We start from the raw sequence: 16,017 nt of genomic DNA, 5'->3' as shown, positions 1-16,017 counted from the left end.
ACAGAGGATAAGGGTTTGCTTCCTTGAAAACATTCTTTTAATTCTATTGGATATCTAAAACATTCAGCTGATTTCATTTTAAAAGTGATAAAATTCTTATGTCAAGAAAATTCTAGCATGCAATGATTATAATTACATGTATGTATGACAATAAGACAATGAACCACAGGGGAAAAAAATCAGTTAATGATTTCATAATCATACCTTATATATGTGTGACATTTTCAGTTCTTTGACTACATTAAAGTAATTTGAATTGGTTACTTGCTGTGGGCAGGAAGTTAAGCCAGCTCCATTTCATTATTTCCAACTCTTCACGAAAGAAATGAAAAGGTTTGGGGGAAAGGTGTATTGCTAATTCTTTCATGTCTCTGTTGTAAAATTTGGTTCCATTCTTGATTGCTTTTGTTGCTATTATTTTCTTTCTTCTTGTACTTAAACATTGATAATTACTTTTCAGCAGTATAACTGCACTCACTTGGAATTTGTATAATTGTAGTACACTCACCTTTTCCAGCTAGGTAATGAAGAGCTTCTTTTCATTGCTAGAACATCATTGCACAGCTCCTGTTTTTCTTCAAAAGAACATAGACAAACAATCGCATTTGGATGATCACACAATAAACTGAACCAAAAGAAATGTTAGCGGTTCATTATCTACCTCTGTATAATATGGATTTGTATTCAAACATCCATTTATAAAACTGTACCAATTGTGAGGAGATGTATAATATGTTCTTAAGGTAGTTTATAATGTTTCAAAATACAGTTTATGTAGTATAGACAGTTATCCAACAGACTCTGTAACTCTTTTTTGGTAATTTTTTTTTTTTTTTTTTTTTTTTTGAGACAGAGTCTCACTCTGTGGCCCAGGCTGGAGTGCAGTGGCTGGATCTCAGCTCACTGCAAGCTCCGCCTCCTGGGTTTACGCCATTCTCCTGCCTCAGCCTCCCGAGTAGCTGGGACTACAGGCGCCCGCCACCACACCCAGCTAGTTTTTTGTTTCTTAGTAGAGACGGGGTTTCACCATGTTAGCCAGCATGGTCTTGATCTCCTGACCTCGTGATCTGCCCGTCTCGGCCTCCCGAAGTGCTGGGATTACAGGCTTGAGCCACCGCGCCCGGCCTTTGGTAATTTTTAAATTGACATTTTTTACCAGAGCCTGGAGTACTGATCAGAACTTTTGATTCCCTGCTTTCGCCAGCCTCTACCAAGACAACCATCTTCCCCCTAACATCTCACTCTCTCCTATTTGGGGTTCAGGTTCAAAGACATTCTGACAGATCCCAATACAAAATGTGTCTCCAGTAGGAAGGTGAACTTTAAAGCAGGAAGAGACCTACAGTCATTTAGTTAGTCTCCTCATTCAGAGGACCTCAGAATTATAGGTTCACAGAGTTTGGTGATTTATTTCCAGTTCACAGCAAAGCAGAAATTCTATGGTCCACTTGGATTGTTCTAAGAGTGTCTTGGGGACAGTATAAGCAATGAGTCAATGTGTCCGTCTTCCATGTAGAAGTCTTTATTATAACTGTCTAGATATCTTGTTCCACTAAGTAAACCTTTACCAACAAGTTTACGGTTATTGAAGGCTAAGTAGCAGAGGACATCAACAAGCAAAGTTCTAGATGGTGGGTAAATGGCTGAGGATCTGCCTGACCCTTTTAAGGAAAAAGAATGAATGGACAGATGCTTTCCACCCATGCTGCAGGCACCATTGGTTTTACTCACTGACTTGCAATGCAAAGTGAAAATTTTTAACCCAACAGCTAACTAATTCAAAATAACAGTCATTTGAAAACATTTCACAATTTGTTCCTGCCAAACCTAGGAAGAGTATTTAAAATTAAATACTAATTTTAGGATAAAATTACATTAGCAATTTTTCTAGTACAATTTGGAAATCCAACAGAACCATACTTGAAGGCACAGTAGTAGTTTGAACTGTCTATAAAAGATTGGCTTTAAAATTAAGACACCCTTACAAAAGAAATCCTGATGGTGGAATTGCAAATTATTGTAATTAAGACGAAAAAGAAAAAGTGTGATTTCTTAGGGACCTCACTAATGGGCTCAAACATAAAGTTGTGAATGAATAGCTGATTAGGTTACCTAAGCAACAAAGTATGAAGGAAGGAAAAACATGCCACCAAAAGAGAACATAAAACCATGACATGGATTGATAAAAAAAAGGATTAGGAATGATGAAAACAAATGAGCTGAGACTAAGATCTTTGAAAGTTATTTCAAAATAAGACAAAGACAATGAAAATACTGGATGTGCTTCTCAGGTCCCATGGTATAATATCAAAATAAAAAGATAATGGCGTAATTATATTAGAATGCATAATAAAAGATTTACAGTAATAACAATGAACACTAAGAAAATAAAACATTTTGAATCCAGTTTGTTTTCAGCTTCTCTATCCAGGAAATTATTACTGGATTGAATATTATAAGATGGCAACTTCATGCCTTAAATAAGTTCAAGTCTTTTACCTGAGACACATTACATCGCCTGGACATGAAGAAACTATTTAATAAACGTGTTTGTTGAACTACTTTTAGGGACCTCAGAAGAATCATGAAAAGCAAAAAGTTACTAAAAGATGAAAACACGGGAACTGTCATCATTATAATTTTCAAAACAGATTTTGAAAAGTATTGACTTGATTTCCATCCTAATCAACATTAGAATGAGAATTCAAGACAGAGAGTGGCATAAGTCTACGGAAATTTCAGGCAGTGTGGCAGTGCTGGGGACACTATCCTCAGTCAGAAAGTGTCTCTCTGCTCCACCAAAACACACAATGTTGGCAGCTCACCCTCTCTCTACTCCTGTCACTTCTAGAACAACAAACTTAATTTTTTAAAATCCAAGTTGCTGACAAACTTCTGATCTATATATTAGGCTGTCAAGCCATATTGAAAACGTCTCAAACATTATAGCTAATATATATATATATATATATATGAGCTGATTTTTTTTACCTTGGTTTATCAGAGGAATTTCCTTTTTTTCTTGTTTCAGTGAAGCATCAGTGTTGCTTTTATCTGAAACCTGAAAAACAAGCTCTTTATTTAAACCTGTACAGAAACATAGGACATATTATAAACCTGATAAAAGACCTTGAAAAGCAGTGTCCCCAGCAGAAAAGAGATCATAATGTTAGCAGCAGTAAAGCTATGCACTTGTTATAAAGGGAACAAATGGTACATGTACAAAACAATAATGGCATAAATCTCAAGGATGATTGCATTATCATAGTCATGTTTACTCATTTGATTTCTTTAAAGGGATTTTTGTATTTCTACTAATATTTGTGCAGGTATTTAAAAATTGATATTACACATGGAGGTAACAATGTCTACAACAAATGGGTCAAGTATTTGATTCACCAGAAACAACCATTGAGCCTCTATTGTTTTGAAGAAGCTTAGGGTACCTCTGGTTGCTGCAAAGCAGACAGAGTAAGAGTTCAGCATCCGTGCAATGAAAACTTTGGAGAGTTTGGGGCTGGGGCCTGTAGTTCCAAAGCATAATAGATAAGGAGATGGGGATGGGGAGTTGACCTGGAATACTGGGGGATGGGATATCTCATCTTCTGACAGAATCCCAGGCAAGTTGCCTGAAAGGGGCTGCAGAGCCTTAGTGTGTTGATTGCTGGAGCCAGGAGGGTTACTGGCACCTGGAGAGAGAGGATGGATGTGTGTTCGTGTGCGATTGGGAGGCTGAGAGGGTGGGAGTGGATAGGGGACATCTGAGGGGTGGAGTGCCCCATTCATAAGCCAGGTCTATGATCACTTTGGGAATTCTGTTAAGATCCATTTTACAAGGCTCACATAAAGCTGACTTACACTTTGGGAATATACCTTAGATGAGAGAGAGAGAGAGAATGTGTCTGTTTATGCCTTTGGGAAAAGACAACCAGAATGCTCCCTCTATGTATTTTGTAAATCTGTGAGAAGGTAGAGGAACAGGCAGTTATGAAAGAAAGCAAGCAAGCAGAAGGCAAAAGCTCCTGTCTGCTCCTTGTTCTGAAGACCCCTAAACACACACTGATACGCACACAACCACGTCCCCATCTGCAGGGAGCTGTCAGTTTTTTTTCAAGTTTGCTCATTGTAGATATATCTTTCATCTTTCATGCCCCCTCCAACCTGCTAAACAAATGTGGTCTAGAGAGGATGTCAACTCGCTTTTTCCCCCCCCCCAGGAAACAAAGGAGTATTTTTACATAGCATTCTGGAAACTGTGCTCTCTCAGGAAGCAGGTTAAATGGGCACACCCATAGCCTAGCAACACAATAACTGTGTAGCTGTCTATCATTGCCATTTTCCATTTCACCTAAATCAAGAGCAAGAAAAGCCTTATGGATAAGGGGAAAAGAAATAAGACTACTTATAAGCTACTTTTGTCTATTTCAAAAAATTTTTGTACTTAAACTGTAAATAAGTGACTGCCCCAGGAAGTAATCAAAACACGTAATTTTTAAAGATTCATTTTGCAAAACATCTTTAAGTGACCTTAAAGTCTATGCTTTATTTACTTCTGATCAACATAAAATTTAAAGTTTTTTTCTGATGCGCTGATATATAAGGAAAATCTACATGATATTAAGTGTCTCCAACTTCGGACTAAAGATTTTTCGGACCAGTTTATAAGCAGCAGCATAGACTATTATCAACAATAGCTAATAGGAACCACAAGATAGGCTTATGAGAAGACCTATTTAATGCTTTTCGTTATAAGTACTTTGTTATAATCCAAGATGATTATATCAAAACGTGTTAATTTTCTTGGTAACTTTCTTTTATGATAAAATCAGACAAGATGAAAGTATCCAAGGTTAACAAAAATGACAGCACTCCCAGAAAAGAAATTTTGTTGTTGGTGTTATTAACACAGCCTCATGATATTAATTATGTTTGTATTCTATTGTTTAGTTCTCTGCTTTGAGCTCTGAAGGGCTGTTTTTTCTAGGATCAGATATGCCCTCTTACCCCAAAAATGTTACTTGTACAAAGCTCTGCCATCTCTATAACATGAAAAATTCCTTTTCTTTTCCTTTGTTGTATTATCTTTATTCTAATGTTTAAAAGATTTTTGGATAAATGATTTAAAGCCTACAGTATTTTCTTTGAAATAACACTGTGGAAATCTGATTTTATAGGATGCTGCCTTCTATTACAATATAGTTGAGAGTCTGAATTTTTTCAAGATGAGACAAGAAAACACACAGCTGTTTTTTCAATTACATTGCTTGTATATTTGATCTTACTTACAAAGGTCTTTCATTTACATTAATTGGTTTCCTTATAGAAATGTTCTTCAGTCACTTAGGCTTAACTGTGTCTCATATTCTGAAGCTGGAGGAAACCTCTTGCCTGAGATTTTTACCTATATCATGAAATAGACAACACCTCACACAAAGTAAGTGAGATTATAGTTAAGTCTTAACATAGAGTTTAAGACGTCTTAATTAAAATTATGTTAACAATGAGCAGGGTGGGATTTGTCAGTTCTCCAAGGGATGCAATGGATCAACATAATACCGCATGCTCAATTTTGTAAAGTATCTACTTAAGAAGATAAATAAATCATAAATAAGTCAGATGAAAAAAAGAACATACCACAGGCAGCTGTGCAACACCTATTTAATTTCATTGCTGTTAAGGAAACGTAAAAACTGGGTAATATCACTTTATCTGATTTCTTTACTTCTACTCCTTTACCCCTCCACGCCTACTTCAAGCACTTATTACTATGAAGGAGCCATAAGGGCTATAAGACCAGTAAATACCTTTCGGCCTACTTCAAAGACTCCTTCTGTTTGCACTCATCCGCAGTTAACATTATGTTCCAGGCCCTCCCCTTCACTCAGTAATTTATTCACTAACATTGGGTTTCTAGTGTGGGCCAGAAAGTATTACGGTGAAAAGTTCAAAGTCCTGCTGATATGGTTTGGCTGTGTCCCCACCCAAATCTCATCTTGAATTGTAGCTCCCATAATCCCATAATCCCATAATCCCATAATCCCGTAACAGGAGGGACCTAGTGGGAGGTAATTGAATCATGGGGGTGGGTTTTTCCTGTGCTGTTCTTGTGATAGTGAGTAACTCTCATGAGATCTGATGGTTTTATAAAGGGCAGATTTTCTGGAGGCCAAAGGTAAAGCAACAACAGCTCATGGAAGGGGTTGGTGGTAAAGTTATGACCACAACCATATTGCTAGAGTAATAATCTTGGACAAGAAAAATACTTTCTTTTTTAGAAGCTAGGAACTAGTGGAGACCCCAAGAAGATGAGCCTCATGACTATGACTGGACTCTAGCTTGACTAGAAGGACAAAAGCTGGGTCTTAGAAGAAAAGAACTATTAACACATTGTTTAGGTCAGATTTAGGGTGAATACAGAGAGAAATGGGCTTAAGAGAGCTTAATCTGGGCAAGGCATGGATGATGGATTGGTCTTTTAAAATTGATTCAAGATACTTGGCTGGAGAGGCCCATCTAAAAAACTTTGGAAACACAAGCCAAAATGCTGAATGTTAGCCAGTGCAATATATAGGTAGACCTTGAAACTCTCATGCCTGAGTAAAGTGTATTTAGGTACTTCAACTGACCCAAGTGGAATGGGCTGATTGAATGGAGGTAGGGGACAGTTATGAAGGTGGGAGGTAAAGGGAGATGTCACATGAAGAGTGATTACACAAGGAGAAGCAAAGTCTAACAGCTGGGGCTCAAGGTGCCCACCTCCTGGCAGTGTGACCTTTAGTGAGTTTAATTTTCCCCATCTGTAAAATAGGGGTGAAAAGAATACTTGCCTCTCAGGTTATGAAGAGGTGACATGAGATGATGGAAGAACAGTACCTGAATTTCATCATGGCCACACAGAAAGAGAAAAGACCGACTCTACTAGAATACACATGCCTGTGCGCGCACACACACACACACATGAATTTCTGGACAATTCAGCTTTACGGGGTCAGAGATAACAAATATGGACCACCCTAGCTACCCTAAAATGGTGGAGAGGGCTGTAGCTGTGCTAACAAGATTATGAAAAATAAGAAGTTTGCTGAAACGCAGAGTCCCATACCAAATATCTCCGAAGGAACAATTGAGAGGCTATCTAGAGCATTTGAAAGAGGATTAAGATTTTTTAAAGAAAAACTGCTCATTATTTTCCTGGCAGTTTTTTTAATCTCCAGAAAATGCCTGGAGCTTTAACCGAATCCCAGTTGGAAACTTCTACAGCTCCAAATGATGTGCAAGGTCTTGCCACGAACACGCTCATTGCATGGACTTTGAAAATGAATGGCCCACACTGGCTAAAAGGCCAAGCATAAATATCAGAAAGAAAAAATGTGGTCGGGCTTGGTGGCTGGCACCTGTAATCCCAGCACTCTGGGAGGCCGAGGCGGGCGGATCATGAGGTCAGGAGATCGAGACCATCCTGGCTAACACAGTGAAACCCCACCTCGACTAAAAATACAAAAATTAGCTGGGTGTGGTTGTGGGTGCCTGTAGTCCCAGTTACTTGGGAGGCTAAGGCAGGAGAACGGTGTGAACCTGGGAGGCGGAGCTTGCAGTGAGCTGAGATCGCGCCACTGCACTCCAGCCTGGGCGACAGGGTGAGACTCCGTCTCAAAAAAAAAAAAAAAAAGAAAGAAAAGAAAAGAAAAAGAAAAAATGCTGTGGAAGCAATACCAACAAAGAATATGAGCAGAAGTAACTAGAGATGTGACAAATGAAGCTCCATACCACATGAATGATTTGGAGCATGTTAAATGGGAGGCATGGTGCAGAACAAAGTGCCAGACATTAGAAATGATCAGAAAATAAGGATTGTCCCCACTGGGAAAAGAGGAAACAAGAAGAATGTGGTTTTTAAAAATTGCTTCAATAAGGCTGGGCATGGGGCTCATGCCTGTAATCCCACCACTTTGGGAGGCCAAGGTGGGTGGATTACTTGAAGCCAGGAGTTCGGGCCAGCCTGGCCAAGACGGCAAAACCCCGTCTCTATCAAAAACACAAAAATTAGCTGGATGTGGTGGCACACGTAATTCCAGCTACTCGGGAGGATGAGGCAACAGAATCACTTGCAGTGAGTGGAGATTGTGCCACTGCACTCCAGCCTGGGCGACACAGGGAGACTCTGTCTCAAAAAAATTTTAAAGGTAAAATAAAAAAATAAAAAATTGCTTCAATAGATCACAGGCCTTAGAATAAAAGTAATAAGAAGAGCATTCAATCAAGAATTGAGGGGCTCAGTGGTGGTAGGGAGAGAAGAAGTTAGGAAAACAAATAAAACATAACAGTAAGCCACAGCAGTGAGGTAATTTTGGAGAATGAACGATCAGATGGCTGAAATAATCAGCAACGGTAGGGTTAAATATGAATCTGGAAAATAACAAATACTTTTGTCATTTCACTTGAAATTGCATAACTATAAGTACAAGAACCAGAGTGAGATGTTGCCTGAAACATGGAACAAAGAAAAATAAAGTGCCTTAATATGAAAAAAAAAAAAAACATTTCAAAAGGCAGACTGATAGACATTTACTAATTGTATTAACATAGCAAAAACAAATCTGCCAGTCAGAATGGAGTTATTCTCCTGAAAGCATGAAAAAAACAGTTATAGAAACACAGGCAGGAATAAGGCAAAGGTTCCCAGAGTCAGTACTCTTTTAGTATTATAGTTGCATTGGTAACATCATCTCCGTCACGTCTCTTGGGGAGGTGGACACAGCAGGCTGTCTTAGCTGGACGCCTTTTAAATATTCAGGCACCCAGCTCACCAGCAACTGTCAGATTATAATTGGCCAGCCCATGCAGATGGGCATAATGGGACAGAATGCATAGCTTAAGTCAATATGTGCCTTCCAATTGAACTGAGGCTGTATTTATCTTTTAAATAACTAAACTGATATTATGCTATAATACAACAGTTTTATGAATTTGGATAATGTGAAGTCATCCCTGTGAGATGAAGTTTCTTTGGTGTGCTGAATATACTATATTTCTTAGTTTTCTTAGTTTCTTATACCTAAAATAAGACCCTGGGTCCCACATCCAGTAAATTTGCCAAAATAATAAATGCCACATTTGGGGGTCAGGGGAGGGAGTCTTTTGTGGTAGCTAATTATTCTTTCTTAAGTGACAACTTCCTGCACCACCATTAGCACTGAGTGCCTTCCTTCTTGAAATTTAATAGACACAGGGGCACACACACACTCACACATGCACACAGATACATGCTATAATTAGAAGATAACTAGGAAGGAGCACGGGGGATGGGATGATCTTTTTTTAATTTCTAGGTTTAAGAAAGTACAGACAGACAACATTGAGGAGCAATTATTTCCTACTTGCATTATTGCAACTCCAGCCAAACAGAAATTAATGTGCATCTCTGGATAATACGTGTTTATCCAAGTTAATTAGACACCATGAGTATGAAAACAGACATCTTGCTAGGATCACAGAGACACAAATCATACCACATAGCTACACACAGTAATATAAGAACTTGAGAACTACTACCTAAAAAGACAATGTTTTAAATATAAATGCCATCTCTAATTCATGAAAAGGCACTTGCCAAAAGCTCTGTGCAAAGCTGAGAGAGGTGACAAAGTAAAGGCTACATGAAAACTCACACAGACTTTGAAACTTCTGAAAAGCAAGTGGTGAACAGTAATATTCACAGGTACAACTATATTACATTTTGCTTTGAAGAGGTCAAGAGAGGTGGCATTATTTACACCACCAGTTGCAGTTTTGTCTTTCTTTCTAGCCTCTGATTAAATTTTGACCCTTTTCCTTTTGAAAATACTTTGGTGTTTACTTTTTTCATTTAGTTGTTCTTTACTGTTAATAGTGAGGCTATTTCTGTTCCCATTCACAAATCATGTCTATACTTTTTTAACATCCCTTCAAATGGCTTCTTCAAATGATTACAATTTATGGATGAAATGATATGATGTCTGGGAGTAATGGGGGCAGGGAGGGGATATGGATGAAACAACAATGGCCATGAGTTGATAACCACTGGAGCCGGGAAATGGGCACATTTCCCATGGTTGCACTATGTTTAAAATTTTCCAAAATGAAACAACTTTTAAATAAAACCTTCATTATAGTTATGTCATGTACCTTGTGACAATAATTTTCTGGTGAAGGACATTATCATAAATTAAGCTAAAGTCAGAAGAAGTGATATGTCTCTCATTGGCACAAGTGCAATTTAAACCTAATCCACAATTCTACATAGCATTTTGAGGGACCTTACCCTAAAGACATGTCCAAAGAGGCCATGTCCTTTTCTAAATACTCTCACTTATCATGTCAAAAATAGAACCATCTAGGCTACTGTAGTTGCTCTCACGCAGGTTCAAGTTTAGCTATAAGCTTCTTGGCAATCAAGGTAAAAAGGAAACTATAATGAGTAATAAAATTTATATTCAGATAAAAGAAAATATCAGATTTGTTCCCTGACATGAAATTCTCATGTGTCAATTACTTTTAGTGATTTTTTTTAACAGAAAGGACACTATATAACATAATGAACACCATGGCTTCACAGATAAAACATTTCTCATATAGTAAGTCCTTGAATCATTTCTTCCTAAACACCAAGGGCTTTTTACGTTTGGTTTAGTGAAGGCAAAGCAACTCGATTCTACAGGAGCCCAGACAGGTACTCCTTGATATCAACTATCAAGTTAGAAATAGGAAGACATTATTTAAAGGAGAAAATGGGGAGCATGCCCATAATCCTTGAATAGACTTTTCTCTGCCTAATTTAAGTCAATTCAGAAGTAAACCTTCTGGTGAGAGTCCAAATTACAAATTATAGAAAGGATCATATTCTTCAGATTTGGGAATGAGTTTTCACAATGACCTTCAAGTTATATATATAACTTTTGTAAATTTTTGTATATTTACATATATATTAAGGCTTTCTTAGCCTGATAACTAAAACAGAAAGGGGCCGTGGATTAGGGGTGGAGATGCGTAAGTTCCAGATGTATCTCTACTAGTTTATGTAGCCTTGAGCAAGTAACTTAAACTTTTCTGAGTCTTATTTCTTCATCTAAAAACCAGGTTATCCAACTAAATGTTTCCATTACTTTGAGGCACTAACAGATCCCTCTAACCTTTGTGAATATGAAAATGTCAAGGTGTCATTTAGTGTTTAGTTTATCTCACCAGGATAATATCTGAATCACTCTTGCTGTTGTCATCTTCAATCAACACCTTACATTCCTCTACAAAGTTCAGACTCTGCTTCTTTTTCATTTCCCAAAAAGCAGCCTATACCAAGGAATTAACAAAAAAAAAATACAAGGATTAGTTGCAATCAATGGTACCATTAAGCTACCTTCACTCTTCATTCTGCCTCTACATACTGTAGACTTTTGTAGGATATATAGCGAAAATTCAATTTCTGATCTTTGCATATGATAAGCACGTGGTAAGATTTACTCAGAGCATATCTGCCTTCCTAATTCCATGCTGCTTAGGTTAATATTAAAATTAATTATATTTCCTGAACCTTCTCTGTTGGTGGTAATGCCTAGTGTGTTTATTGGACAGGATATTAGAAATTTACTACAAATAATCCTCGAGTAATCAAACGTTGTTTCAATTACAGTTTAAAACCTGATTAAATTAATTTTTCAAGTGCTTATAAAGAATTTCACAATCTCCTGATTTATCCAGGAGAAAATGGGGATTTCTAGATTTTCTTAAATATATAATGTCTTCTGGAATGAAATTAGCTTATCTTTCTATTTTTTTGTTTGTTTGTTTGTTTGTTTGTTTTGAGACGGAGTCTCGCTCTGTCACCCAGGCTAGAGTGCAGTAGTGCGATCTTGGCTCACAGCAACCTCCGCCTTCCAGTTTCAAGTGATTATCCTACCTCAGTCTCCTGAGCAGCTGAGATTACAGGCGCCCACCACCATGCCTGGGATATTAGCTTATTTTTCTAAGAGCTGATATGCAATCTGTCTCCATTTCTTCATCTTCCACTTAGCGGTAAATTCATTACTTTTAATGGCAAAAACAGCAATTACTTTTGCATGAATCTATAATCTGGTTTCTACTCTTTCTACTCCAACAACAAAAATATTCCTGAGATCATCCCTCTTACCTCTAAATCATTAAGTCAACAGACAATTTTTATGTCTTTGGCCAGTTGAGATGGCTTCTCAACAGAATTTAGCCTTCGTGACAGTCTCTCTTCAAATCACCCTTTTCCTCCATTTTGGTTTTAATGAAATAGTAAATTCCTGGTTTCTTCTCTTACTGCTCTGGCAATTCCTTCACAATCATCTGTGCACAGCTGTACTCTCGTAGCTAGCCACAAAATGCTAAAATTCTGCAAGTTTCTATCTAGTCCTTCTTTTCTTCTTACTCATTCAACCTCATTCATCCTTAGGCATGTAAATACCTCACAAGACTGTCTCCTATTTAAACTTCACCTCTGAAATCCAGACTCATGTTTATGACTTTTCACTTGGCACATCCTCTTGGAAGTCTCAAACTATGTAAGCTGAACTCATGCTGTTCTCCAGAAGCCCAGTCACCTTCTACAATGACCAATTTCAATTAATGGAATCACCATTCAACCTGGTGAAAGAGCTCAAAATTCTGTAGTCATTCTGCTGTTTTCCTCTACATGATCCTCTATATCCAATAAAGACAGCCCCCAGGAAAGGGCAGTGTTACCTCCTCCATCACCATCATCCTAGCCTACACCACTGTGATCTCTCCATCAGAGCACGGTCAAGTCTCCTAACTGCTCTGCCCACATTCACTTTTGTTAAGCATTATCTGTGAAACAGAAACACCATGTACTGGTTATCAGTTCCAGAGGAGGAGTCTCAAAACTTCTGCCTATAGTATCTTGCTTATTGGAGTTGCCAAAGAAAACACAATGCAGTCAGGCACTAGATGGAACAATGCTTTACTCACATAGAGAAGAGCAAGATCAGCCTCAGAAGTGTGTATCAGTCCCCCATGCCCAGCAGGCTCCCCCATCAGCCAATGCTGGGCAATTGGCTACATGCACCCTTCTCATACTACAGGAGAAAGATGCTGTGTTCCCTCCCTAAGGAAGACAGATATAGCAGTGGGGTTGACCAAGGTTTCATGTGACACACACATTTAAGTAGAACAAAAGAGCATACACTGGACTTGCAACAGAGAAAATATTTCCATACAAGGCAATAAACCCAGCATAGGCCATGTGTGGTCTTCATCTCTTGGTAAGAGAATGGCTCAAGGTTCATTCTTATGCAGCAAGGTGGAGGCCAAAATGCTATACCCCTGAGACTGTCTTTCCCAACAACTCTGCTCTCTCCTAACCTTTCTTCTATACTCAGCCAAAGCAATCTTCACTAAAGAAAACTCTGGTCATGTCACTTCCCTGCTTGAAACTCTTCAATAGTTTCCCATTACTTACAGGATAAATGCAAAACCCCTTATGGGTGGCCTATAGGACCTGCCCTACTCCTTCACACCACAGTCCCTTTCCATCTCTTTTCCCTGCCATAGATTACTTGTCTTTTTAAAGTTCTTCATGTTCACCATGTTTCCTCTTTTTCCATTGCTTAGAAGTGCTTTTCCTCCCCTTTTACCAATGTAATTACATTTCAATCCTAAAAGGCTAGTTACCATATTTTCTGGGAAGATGTTCCTGTCCTACCAGAATCAAAAACCCTTATTATAAACACTCATGCTACTGTGTCATAAAAACTGCCATAGTAGCAGTTGACGTTTGTCTCTGTAATTATTGGGTGTCTGTCTCTATCACTAGACTGTAAGTTTGATGGTGGCAGAAACCATATGTGGTTTTATTCCCAAATCTCCTGTGACTGGCATACTGAATGGCACATAGTAAAATTATACATATACAGACACATCTATGTATATACTGGTATAAGTATATATACGTGAAGTGTGTGTATATTGCTTCATATAGCTTTACATATTATATGTTTATGCACACACACATGCACGTGCATACTGAGTGAGTCCCTGTATTTAATGTCTAAAATGTTTTGTTCTAACACTTGGACACACTCTCAACTTCTCAATGGACTGTATGTTTTTAGAGCATGTAACATATCTATACAATAAACTGACAAATCCTAAATCTTGAAATTGCACAGCTAATGAGTCTTTCTGGAATTCTGAGTTAAAAGAGATATGATTATAAAGTGATAACATGCAGGAGTTCGAACACAGCAAGGGTTGAATATCTGCTGAATATATAAAATGTTACATTCAAGTACAATACATAATTCAAATCAACAAAAAACTTGAAATTCTGTAGGTTGTAAACAGATGCAGCTTGGCTCATATAGTCTCAAGAAAAGATTTGGGCAAAAATTTCAAAATTATAGGAAAATGGACTTGAAATACTTTAAGAGGATGAGCTACCCAAAAAATGGTATTAAGGAAAGGCTGCCTTAGGAAGTAAGGATTTTTACTAAAGATTTTCAGAGAGTCTGTATACCATTTGCCAAAGATATTATAAGGAATGTGTGAGAGATTTCTATAATGTAACTACTATTCAAAATAATTCCTTTGGAAAGGATCATGCATAAAATATCTTGTCTCCCACCACGACTAATCCAATGTCTTACACTGGGTAGAACTCAGCAGATATTTGCTAATTAAGTAAGTTTATGGCTTTCAGAGCCTATAGCTGTTCATTTGAATATTTCCTATGGTGAACAATATCTACTCCTTAAAGTTGAATTTAATTTGTGGAAATAGTAAAAGGGCATTAGAAGTCAAATGTGATGGACAAGGTAGATAAACTAGGCAGTAAATTTTGGCTTAAAAAGATATAAAATGAAAGTTATTGAGATGATGTCTACAATCATTCAGCACTGAACCTAGCACAGGGTAAATGCCCATTCAATTGTAGGCATTCATATTGTTATAAACTGTATCTGAGGGCAAATCCTCAAAAAAAAGAATTAAATAATGGCAACTCTGTAAGAATAAATGTGTTGTGATTCTTTTCAAAGAAACAAACTCATCTGTACACATGAAAATTCTAGAGTGGTGCATTTGTTAACATGACTCTCAACACTTAGTAATACATTATATCCCAGTTTTTTCAGAACCTTGATTACAGGGTAACAATATGTATGATTTAGCTAAGCATTTTTCCTATAAAGCATTGAATGCAAAACTTAAAGATTAAAGGTTTATCCTATATGAATATTTCTCCCTTAAATACAAATTTAAAAGCCTTTTCCCACCTGGGCATCCTTCAGGGCCTCTTCAGTTGGTTGAGCTCTCCAGACACTGGTAATATTAGCAATCTGACTTTTCTTTCAAAACAGAATACAGAAAAAAAATTAGAAATTGGGACCTTGTCCAGGAAACACAGATTGCAATGTATATTTTATAATTAGAGTGTCTTAAAATGTGAAGATGAAGCAAAACCTTGACCGAATGCTATTTCCAGAATAAGTGAATTGTTTTGTGAACAAGAAACAATGATAATACCTGGGATCTCTCAGCTAGTGTGACATTTTCTGGCAGAGCTACTGGAGGTCTCTGCTGTTGAGAGTTCATTTTCTCCTCCATAGACTTTTTCATAATTTTCGTTTCTGAAATATATTCTACATCAGAGTCTGTCTCTTCTATGTTTCTTTTCTGTCCTCTATGGCTCACTGAAAGCTCAAAGGATGAAAGAGATTCATGCTTCAAGTCATCGCCCAAAAGCCTGATTTTCTGGGTTTTGGTATTTTCCTTAAATAACAAAGAACATGTTTTTATTTTTTGGTAGATAGCTTATTTATAACTAATCACCACTTCTCTCATAACCTCATTATAATAGGTATTTCTTATTGCTAATACAAAGTTTAAAAATCAAAAGTTTAGAAACTTTAGCAAATGTATAATGCCACAATGGCTTATTAAGAATTTGATTCCTAAATAGCTGCAAAGTTGTGCTGGGTCAAGAAATCTGATTTTGAGGAT

At 37.5% G+C, this 16,017-nt stretch overlaps 1 protein-coding gene across 1 annotated transcript in view; it reads right to left on the bottom strand.

Annotated features, from left to right (window-relative positions):
- The window catches only part of MORC1 (MORC family CW-type zinc finger 1), a 161,077-nt gene that overhangs the window by 25,872 nt on the left and 119,188 nt on the right, over positions 1 to 16,017 (bottom strand). Inside the window, exons 19-23 of the mRNA XM_028844635.2 lie at positions 15,541 to 15,786; positions 15,291 to 15,362; positions 11,221 to 11,325; positions 2,992 to 3,061; positions 509 to 575 (exon numbers count right to left, since the gene is read on the bottom strand). Coding sequence (XP_028700468.2) covers positions 509 to 575; positions 2,992 to 3,061; positions 11,221 to 11,325; positions 15,291 to 15,362; positions 15,541 to 15,786 — 560 coding nt within the window. The remainder of the gene's footprint in view (positions 1 to 508; positions 576 to 2,991; positions 3,062 to 11,220; positions 11,326 to 15,290; positions 15,363 to 15,540; positions 15,787 to 16,017) is intronic.

This window comes from Macaca mulatta, chromosome 2 (genome assembly GCF_049350105.2).
Source record: "Macaca mulatta isolate MMU2019108-1 chromosome 2, T2T-MMU8v2.0, whole genome shotgun sequence".
Classification (NCBI taxonomy): Eukaryota; Metazoa; Chordata; class Mammalia; order Primates; family Cercopithecidae; genus Macaca; species Macaca mulatta.
The sequence above is the reverse complement of the archived record's forward strand: the minus strand, read 5'-3'. Positions and strand labels throughout refer to the sequence as shown.